The 10,456-nt window shown below is 45.2% G+C and overlaps 1 protein-coding gene across 1 annotated transcript in view; it reads right to left on the reverse strand.

The window, feature by feature from the left end:
* IGF2BP3 (insulin like growth factor 2 mRNA binding protein 3) overlaps positions 1-10,456 on the reverse strand; it is a gene marked incomplete at its 5' end in the record, with an annotated part of 212,572 nt that overhangs the window by 49,006 nt on the left and 153,110 nt on the right. The window contains 4 exons of the mRNA XM_019508543.1: positions 861-992; positions 4,006-4,141; positions 5,441-5,563; positions 7,736-7,870. Of these exons, the coding sequence (XP_019364088.1) occupies positions 861-992; positions 4,006-4,141; positions 5,441-5,563; positions 7,736-7,870 (526 nt within the window). The remainder of the gene's footprint in view (positions 1-860; positions 993-4,005; positions 4,142-5,440; positions 5,564-7,735; positions 7,871-10,456) is intronic.

Raw genomic sequence — 10,456 nt, forward strand, 5'->3', positions numbered from 1 at the left:
CCCCACCCCACCCTGGCTGGACAGCACCAGCCCGAGACTCTGCTCCTCTCCTCCCTCACCACCGGGGGGACTGATCTTCCCCCCACGTCCCTTCCCTTCCCCGCCTTCCACCACAACAGACTTACCAGCTGCACACAGCTCTTCAAGCTGCCAGCCTGTGCTGCTCCGTACCTACGTGCTGCGCTGTGGCTGCACACACGCACAGGCATTTATCGGCCAAATTATCAGCCTTGTCAGGCCAATTTCCAATACAATTAATTTTCTTTATATTGGTGCCAATCTGATATCGGAACAATATCAGTGCACCTCTACCTATAACCCAACACCTATGTACTTAGTGTTGCAACATACCAAACAGGCATTCCATATATTAAAAGATACTGCATTAAAAACAACAACAAAAAACTGATTTTTGTTAAACATACTTATATTATCAAAAGAGTCACTGTCTTCAGATCAGAAGGGATATGATATTCAATTTCTTATAATCTTTGAGTAAATGTTCTTTCAAATGTATTTAGAAGCAAGCTTGCACTTATTTTTCTTCAGGAAAGTAAAAGACAGTTTTTATCATGTCTAGAAAAAGAGGTTTTCCAAATATCTCATGTCTGATTTCATTGAAAGTTTCAACAAACAATCAGTGCATGTACTCATCTGCAACCACCTGAGGCACTTCATGTGTATAAACTACACAAATCAGATGAAAACATTCAGTAAATAAACCCTGCATGGTACGACAGGACAGAACAACGCTACCAGAGTTTTGATACACCTTGATCTTTCTTATCTTTGAGTGGTACTGGTAATAGTAAGCTGTTATTTTTTTACTGCTGCTGAAGCCCAAGACAAACTTCTCTTACCCCAAATGGCGGATACGAAGCAGCAGCAGCAGCAGATGCAACACTCACTGCAGGAGGTGGTATTCCTGAAGAAGAAGGTGGGAACAGACCCAAGGCATTCAGATTTAATCCAGGAATTAAATGTGCTTGAAGCTGGAAAGGCAGAAGGAATTATTCAGTTTTTCAATACAAGTTAGTTAACTCAATCAAAATACTATTTAGAATAGTATACTGAAAGTCTTTTGAAAAGATGCCAATTTTTCTCTTAAATCTTTATTCTTGAGGACTCAAGATTTCAAACTTATAACCCAATATATTAACTTAGGCAGATAGTCCTAAAAGTTTGGTTCTAATATGAACAGAGAAATGAGTCATTCACTGTGACTATCTTTCTGTGAAGTGTACCATAAGACAGAAGGGGAAACAGCCACATATTAGGCCAACCTCCCATATTCAGAATGAGGTGCAGTACAAAGACAGTAGCCACTATGCTTTATGCTAGAAAACCAACCATCTTTTAAAACAGTGAGGGCCAACCTTTCGGTAGGTGTCCCTATATTAGCTGTGCATCCTCTCCAAATGCCACTCTAATCCTCTTCCTGGTCCAGTCTGGTGCTCTGCTTTCTGCTCCCTGCCTGATCTGCTCTTCTGCTATCTGCCCCAGCTGTCACTGCTGCCTCTCCTGCTCTCCTATTTATTGCATGCCACACACAGAGGTTGCCTGTGCCACTTGTAGTACACATGTTGGATGTTGGCCACCTCTGTCTTAGGACTAAGTGGCTTCGTCCCAAGAGTGGATGCAGAGGGATGTGGCAGTGCTGATGTACACCCCGGCTGCTGCTGTCCCCAGCTGATCCAGGCACAGGGGGAGCCCCAAAGCTCCCCACAAGGTGCCAGGCTCAGCAGGGGACAGCAGAGGAGGTAAGCGGGTTCCTCCTTCCAGCACTTGCTCCCTGCCTGCCTGCCTGCCAGTGCCCTGCTTCCTCCCTACTGGCCAGGAACAGGCAGTGGAAGGAAGAACAGGCACGCTGCCACTGCTGTCCCCAGCTGACACAGGCATGAGGGAGCCCCAGTGCTGCTCCAGCCCCACACTTGAGGGAATGGCTGTATGGGAAGCCAGACTTGGCTGAGGACAGCAGCAGTAGTTCACAGATTCATCCTTCCAGCACCTGCTTCTGGCCAGCGGGGGACACCATGAGGAGGACAGATAGAGGATGTTTTGGAAGTACAAGATGGAAGAAAGAAACTATGTCCTAATGTCGCTGTCCCCAGCCGAGCCTGGCACCCCATACAGTTGCTCCCCACGGCCCACAGCTGAAGCAAAGCAGGATTGACCCCTTGCCCCTAGGTAGCCCAGGGATAACAGAAGTTATGTCAATGTGTGTGGGGGGAGGGGGACAGGACAGTGTGTGTGTTCCCTTCCCCACCTTGTGAACCAACTCCCTTGCTCAGCTCCCTAGTGTCCTCTGCTGACCTAGGGGATTCAGCCATGTCCCCATGATCTGAGGGGCAGTGTGCAACATCCTGCTTCAGGAAATGCTGAATGCATCTGTCCTGAATCATGCCTCTTTCAAGGGAAAGTTCTACCTTAGGATTCCCTCAGAAGAAGCCTCATTCAATTTCCCTCTCCTGAAGGGCCCCCCTGAAGCCTGATTTAGTGTGGCTTCAAAAGGGTCAAACCTCTGGCTCAAGATCCTAGCTATTATGTCCAGCAATCTGTAGCACTCCTGCCTTGATGAGCTCAAAATATACAATTTAATACACACACCTCCCCACCCCAACATGTTTAAGGAGAATAGTATCAGGAAACTGCAAACCTCTTCTTTAAGGACAAATGGGCTCCATCCCAGGATGGATCCAGGGGGGTGCAGTGGTGAAGATGTACTCCCCTTCTGCTGCTGCTGTCCCCAGCTGATCCGGGAACTTGCCACACATTCATTTAAAGGCACTGTTGGATTTGATTCCTGATTCTGGCAATCACGTTTCCTGCCACGCTACGCATGCATTGCAGCTGATTGCTGTCCCTGGCCATGAACTGTACCAGGGCCTGTTTGAGATCCTGGTGTGGCCCCATGGCTGGAGCTGACAATTGACCAATTGTCAGCCCTGCTCAGACCTGCACTACGTTCAACTTAAAGCATCATACAAACAGCCATAACAATGTTTGACTTTATATGTAGATTCATAGATGTTAGGGTTGGAAGGGACCTCTATAGATCGAGTCCAACCCCCTGCATAGGCAGAAAAGAGTGCTGGGTTCAGATGACCCCAGCCACATGCTCATCCAATCTCCTCTTGAAGATCCCCAGGGTAGGGAGCCCATTCCAGATTTTGGCCACTCTAACTGTGGAGAAGTTCCTCCTAATGTCCAAAATAAATCTGCTCTCTGCTAGCTTATGGCCATTATTTCTTGCGACCCCCAGGGGTGCCTTGTTGAGTAGGGCCTCACCAATTCCCTTCTGCACCCCCATGATGAATTTATAGGCAGCCACAAGGTCACCTCTCAACCTTCTCTTGCGGAGGCTGAAAAGGTCCAGGTGCCCTAGTCTCTTCTCGTAGGGCTTGGCCTGCAAGCCCTTAACCATATGAGTGGCCCTTCTCCAGACCCTCTCCAGGTTATCCATATCCCTCTTGAAGTGTGGCACAAGACTGCATGCAGTATTCCAACTGCAGTCTGACCAGCATCCGATAGAGGGGAAGTATCACCTCCTTGGTTCAGTTTGTCATGCATCTGCTGATGCATGATAAAGTGTAGTTAGCTTTTCTGATTAGTTCGTCACACTGACGACTCATGTTCATCTTGGAGTCCACTAGGACTCCAAGATCCCTTTCAGCTTCCGTGCTATTGAGATTTTTATGTAAAACATTTTTATGGCTGATCTGCCATTTTATGGTGCCTTAAATTGGGTACAGTGTAGTACCCTGGCCATTTATGCCACAACTAATCGTGGCATAAATGTAATATGTAGAGGAAATTCTAGTGATACAATTTTTTTAAAATACTTTCACATTTCCACAACAGGAAAAGGAGAGAAATTCTCATTTAGTTCCTCAAGATAGTAACAAATTATCTCAATTTCTCATTACACATGAGATAAATAAATGCAGACATCAGGACCCGTACAGAAAATGCTTCCAAAAATGACCATGCCATTACAGAACTCACATTCATAGCAGCAATATCATTTTCATAGGACTCCCTGATTTTCTTCATTATTTCTTCCTCAGCCTTGGCACAGGTTTCAATACTGCCTTTAACTGTAATAGTCCGCTCTGGGTTATAGAGTGTCAAATCCTGTAATCTAGGAACAAAACACAAGTACAGTTAATTACACTCCAAACAGCAGATGTTAATCAAGGCTTATCAGTGGAAGCCAGTGACATCTGAAAGTGTCAGGTTTGCCTACCAGCAATGGACTGTACAAGATCAATTTACAACAGAACTCTAAGGGCCTTGTTACACAGTAATGTTGGGCAGCTCCTGGAGCTCTTAACCCCTGGATTGTCTGCACCTTAAAGTAGTGTTAAGCACTCATTATGTGGGTCAAAGTTATGCCGCTCCAAGTTATGCCGATCAGATTATCTCTGATCCACACTACCTAGCTCCTGTTCCATTAAGGTGTGGCCACTCCCCACAGATGTGCCACCCAAGCTGAAGCCCTCCCAGGATCCCTCACACCACCCATAAAGCAGGGATAGAAGCCTGTCCTGGCTCACCAACCCTCCAGACGTAACTCACAACTATAGCTCCTAGTCCTGCCCCTGCTCCCCAGGCCTCTAGTGGCAAGTCACAGCTGTGCAGGTGGGGGACAGTCAGAGAAGCAGTCAGTGACTGCTCCAAACTCCAGCTACACTAACACCAATCAACATTTGTGCAGCTCACAGTGTAAGGTGTAACAAGATGATTCACAGAAAACTGAAATGGGATTAGTGCAATGTTTCAGATGGCTGAGATGCACTTGGAATTAACATATTTAAACAAATTTCTTACAAATAGATTATAATGAATGGAACACTTGAAAATGAACTGCAAACCTTTATGGCAATTTGAGCAGCACACAGATTTCTGATACATTATAGGGTGCCTTCAGATACCTGGAAATGCAGTGGGGTCTTTCATGAAGAAAAAGAGTGGGAAAAGAAAACTTACAGACCACCATACACTTTGTTTCCTCTTTGATATTTGCAAGCAATTAGATCACTTGAAATGAGATGTATTGCAGCCAGAAGTCAATCATTATGCTTCACTATGAAACATATTTCAACCTATAATACTTTGACATGGCAGACAGAGATCAGAATTTGTTAACCACTACTGGAAACCATAAGGCTCTCATTGTCTTGCATTTCAGCCTTAAGATGCACCTTATTTATTCACACACCACTCTCCCCAGAAAAAGTAGTCATCAAAAATTGGGGTGCATGTCTTAAATGAGAAAAACAATTCTGAATAGTTTGGTTAAACAAAAAACCTTTTTTCTTCATCCTGCCTTCCCAAAAAAGGTGCATGTCTTATTTATGAGTGTATGGTAATACACCAAACTTGCATAACCATACTTCTGCCTGTCAGAGATCATTGACAGGTTAAACCAGAAACTTACGGAGATATTGTGATTTTAGTATCTGTATCTTGTTCAATTTTCTTCAGGTTTCTTCCTTCTTTGCCAATAAGCCGGCCAACAAAATTGTTATGTGCTAATATCTTCAAGGGAATTTCTTCTGTACTGTAATAAAAGTTAGATTAATTCAGACATATGTCCACAATTAAAAAAGCAACTGGAAAAGGTATGGTTTTAAATGCAAAAAGTCATTAAAGGAAAACTCTAGTTTTTCTTTCAATACTTAAGACCATTACATATTTATTAACAGACTAAAAAGGAGGTTTCTAATGTTTTTCATTGTCTACTCTGGGGGGGGGTGTCAACCAGGAGTATGTGTACCCATAAGGGTACTTGGAAAGGTGATATGGGGTATATGTGCAGGTGGGTATGAGGGCAGCGACGCCCCCCTGCAGACTGATGTGGAGCAGAGGGGCTCACATGCAGCAGCGGCCACTGCCTCCCACTGTCCCGTGCTGCTGTCTCCCAGAAGCAGGGCCGGGGTGGGAGGGGTGAGGGCAGTGGCACCCCTCTGCGGGCTGCACAGGCTCTGCCCGGCCAGCAGCTCAACAGGCTGCTGATGGGCAGTGCGACTGGCCACGCACAAGGCCAGTCAGCAGCCCATGGAGCTGCACATGTGACTGGCTATGGGAAAGTGGGGCACAGCAGCAGCATGGGGCAATGGGTGGTGGATGCTGTGTGTGAGCACCCCCCCACCTCAACCACCACATATGAGCATCACCCCCTCTCCCCCAGATGGGGTTCACTTATTCAAAAACGTTGAAAGCCCTTGGTCTACTCCATTAAAGTGACTGGGGCCATTTTAACGGGATTTAAGCTTTAGTGTTGTATCTGTGAATCATTGTTAATCTACTCATAAAGGAAAAATGAAAGAATTACAAGAGGAAATTGCAAAAATTACAAGAGGAAATTACTTTTTTTCTTTTTTAACCACTTTTAAGATTACCCAGAAAAATTCATGACCGAGATTTGAGTTAAGAAGAAAATTAAGTCTGCACATCCAGGCTGAAGTTAGGTCACGTAAAATAGGTGTTACAAAATTAAACAAAATTTTAGAGGCACAATATCTTTAAAGTAAACACACAAATTACTTCAGAAATGGAAACTAAGTTGTTTAATTAACTTAGTATATCTTAATTAGGGGTGTACTGATAAAGATTTTTTTGAGTCAATACCGACAGATGATTATTGACCAGCCATATTGGCCAATACTGATCCGATTGCCAATATCAGCCTGGCAGCACAGAGAGCAGTGTCCAGCTGGTAAGTCTGTTGGGAGGAAGGGGCATGGGGAGGGAAGAGGTATGTGAGGGAGGTGAGGGAGGGAGTGGGGCTGGGGCAAGTGCTGCACAGCCAGGGCAGGATGTGACACAAAGCTGTGGATGGTTTGTCCAGAGGGTGCAGGAGGGCAGCTCCCACCACTGCACACACCCCAGAGGAGGTATGGGAGACATGTGCTCCCCGGATCTGTGCACGGGGCAAGGGCAGGCTATTGCTGTGGGCTGGGCTGAGGCTGAACTCAGGCTGGGCAGGGTAGGTGGCAGCAGCACTGGGAGGGTGGGCTATGGGGCAGGCTACAGACATCCCAAAATTCAGTCACCCCACAGACACCCCCTCCCAGTGCCACCGCTGCCTGCCCTGAGCACAACCCCGGGCCAGGCCCCTGCTGGGAAGAGGCCGGTGCAGCCCCAGCCCTAAGTACACAGCAGGCAGCCTGATGCAGCCGCGCATATGTACTCAGCATTTATCAGCAACGTTATCAGCCACATCAGTCAAAAAAAGTCGACTGCCAATAATGTCCATTTTCCCTTATCAGTGCCGATATGATATGGACCGAAGTATTGGTGCACCTGTAATCTTAATCTTTCTTTGCGGATAGATTTTTATGTGATGTGCAAATTCTGCCCTCAGATACAAGGGCCTAACTTCCACTTAGTTATACCTCACTACTTGAGAGTAGAAGCAGTGCACAAGACTTACTGCAATTCATTCTCTGAATAAATACTACAGACTCAAGGTGCTGGAGTATTGCTGTTAACAACTGCGATGCCCAGAAATGTTGTTGAATTATCCAAATTATCCCAACCAAAATGCACAACCAAGGGCTAGAAATGCATGGGGTTTTTTAAGCTGTGTAAGTAGGCTGGTACCAAATATAAAAATGAAGTTCCTTAAACTTTACATTCAGTGCTGTTACAAGACATGTAAGATTCACCTTTACCTATTCCAAACAGAAGATTTGGAATTAATGTCGTAATTAAACACCCTTTTACTCACAATTTAGTATCCTGAGCTTCTTTTTGCATGATCTCCATGATAATTTTACAAGCTGTTGAGCAGCCCTCAGGAGTAGAGTGGATGGTAATTGGTTTCTCTGCAGCACCTGCATTTTCTTTGCGATGAATATCAATTCTTTAAGGAAAGAAAACCATTATATGTAAGCATTTATTTACTGTGTGAATATTTTTAGATAAAGTAATGCCAATTATAATTCCAATTTATTTTGCACTAACAAAAGATGGATTCCAAAGAAACAAGGTGAACTGTATAAGTGATTATTAAAAACTATGAACTTTCACTGTAACATTATCTATCTTTTAATAAAACAGGATACATATTCCAATTCTGCTGATTGAGGCTTAACGATTTAGCAAGTGGACTTTCCCTGTACCACCAAATTCTATCCCAAATATTTTTAACATTTTATATAAACTAATAAAAGAATCCTTAAGTCAGCAGAGGGATGTAGCATTCCAGCCCTCTTGTTCCTTGTCTACCCATGATCTAAAAAATTAGAAAAAAAAAAGATGTTAAATCATCTAATCCCACAGCTCCCAATAAATGACTGTTTGCTACAAGATGAGAAGGGATTGGGCAAAGCTAGTTTTTCACATCTCCAGTAACAGAGATTTCTAGTACTTCTCTTGAGAGACTTGTGTCTTCTCATGTCTGCCCTCCTTTTTCACTTTAGTTCTTGTTTCATGTTACTCTGTTTCTTCTTCAAAACCTTATTTCCCCAACATGAGGGTCTAGTTCTTCATGCTGAAAAAGGGTGAGTCCAATAATAACAAAACCTACTGCTGACCCGCAATGGTGTCACTACTAGAGTAGTGGTTCTCAACCCGCTCAGTCTCAGGGAACCTTTCAGAAAGTACCAACTCTCGGCTTTTAAGCATTTTTTGACTATTGCAATTTTCTGTTGCAAAGAACTCCAAAAGACTACCGGACTGGATATTTTGTACATTGTGGATTCCTATTTGAAATCTCCAAGTTTATCTTGCAAATTGTGTAGGCGTTCACATATCTAACAGTCTTAGTACTGCAATGCACCCTTAAAAGAATCTCGTGTCATCCTAATTGAGAATCACTGCACTAAAAACTTGGCCATTTTCAGCTTTCAAAAGACTTATTGCTTCCAGGCTCTCCTTACCTTTGTGCCAAAACTATGGTTGTTTGACATCTTTAAATAGGAGTTAACACACTTAAATTACCTGTGCTGCACTTCTCTAGAACTCCTTTGCATTTTACAGCATGCACTTCATTTAAAATGAGAACAAGAAACTTAGGTGACTATGTGCCCTTCTCCCCACTGAAGTCTGGTTAGATACCAAATTAAGATATGCTTGACCAATTTGTAAACATCCCTGTATTCTTAGTTATTCTTTTTTATTGTGAATCTGGATATTTTTCCTGACCACCTCCAGCCTTTTTCCACATCTTGTCTGCAGCACCTTCATTGTTTGGTTATGTGAGACTATATTATATTATACTAAGAACAAAAGATGAATAACTGATATGCTGGAAGAAATACTTTGTTTATACCTCAGCTTTCTTTTGAACATGTCCTCTCCGTTGAGACTTATATTTATTACCACAGTACTTCCCTTTAATGTTCAGACCCTACTGCTATAAGCTACCCAGGTCATTTAACAGCTTGGTTTTGGCTTCCATACATTTCCCTAACTCTGTTATGATATGGTATGTAACTTCAACTGCAGCAGAACTGATTGACAAGAATCACCCAAGAACAAGAGAAAACAAACTCTTCTGGCAGCATGCGGTGCTCGGTGGGCAGGTGAGGCCGCTTCCACCCAGTGCCCCCTGTGGCACCTGGGAGACAGTCCAGTCCCATGGGCTCTAAGTGAGTCACACTCGAGCCCCAGTCTCTGCTGGTGGGCTAGTGCCCAGGGTCTGCAGGGCCAGAATGCATCTCCTAGGCATGACAGGGAATGCTTGGTAGAAGCTGCCCCGTCCACCTGCCTAGCACTGTGCAGCTGGCCCTGGGTAAACTACGGTTGGGCCCCAGCAGCTCCAGCTGCCATGCATTGGCAGGCAGGGCTGCTTCCACCCAGCATCCCCCACAACACCAGCAGAGGCCAGCCCCTGCCAGTGGCAGATGGACCCTAGCCATGGGCCTCCACACTCTCACCCTGCCCTGCCATCAGGGTGCCTGAAAGCTTTGAGGGTGGGGAAGAGATGGTGTGTATGTGTACCAGGACCCCTGAGGAAAGGGCAGAGCAGGGCAGTATGGAGGTCTGTGGCCAAGCTCCATCCCCTGCCCTCCCCTGCCCCCAGCTACAGATGCAGCTGGCAGGTGCTGATTCCATATTGGGGGAGAGGGGGAAGCTGGGCCATGCTATAGACCCAAACAGACTTATGCTCTTAGTTTCAGTTAGTAGGGTCAGAAGGGAACTGATCAGATCATCAAGTCTGACCCCCTGCCATGGCAGGAAAGAGTACTGGGGTCAAACGACCCCAGCAAGGTGTTCATCTAGCTTCCTTTTAAAGACCCCCAAGGTAGGAGCCAGCACCTCTTCGCTTGGAAGTTGGTTCCAGATCCTAGCCGCCCTGACAGTGAAGTAGCGCCTCCTGATGTCTAATCTAAGTTTACCCTCTGCCAGCTTGTGACTTATTTCTAGTCACTCCTGGTAGTGCTCGGGGGAACAGGGACTCCCCCAATGCCTGCTGGTGCCCTCTGACTAGTTTGTAACAGGCCAC

Source organism: Gavialis gangeticus, unplaced genomic scaffold (genome assembly GCF_001723915.1).
Source record: "Gavialis gangeticus isolate Ggan-Ray unplaced genomic scaffold, GavGan_comp1, whole genome shotgun sequence".
NCBI classification, from domain to species: Eukaryota; Metazoa; Chordata; order Crocodylia; family Gavialidae; genus Gavialis; species Gavialis gangeticus.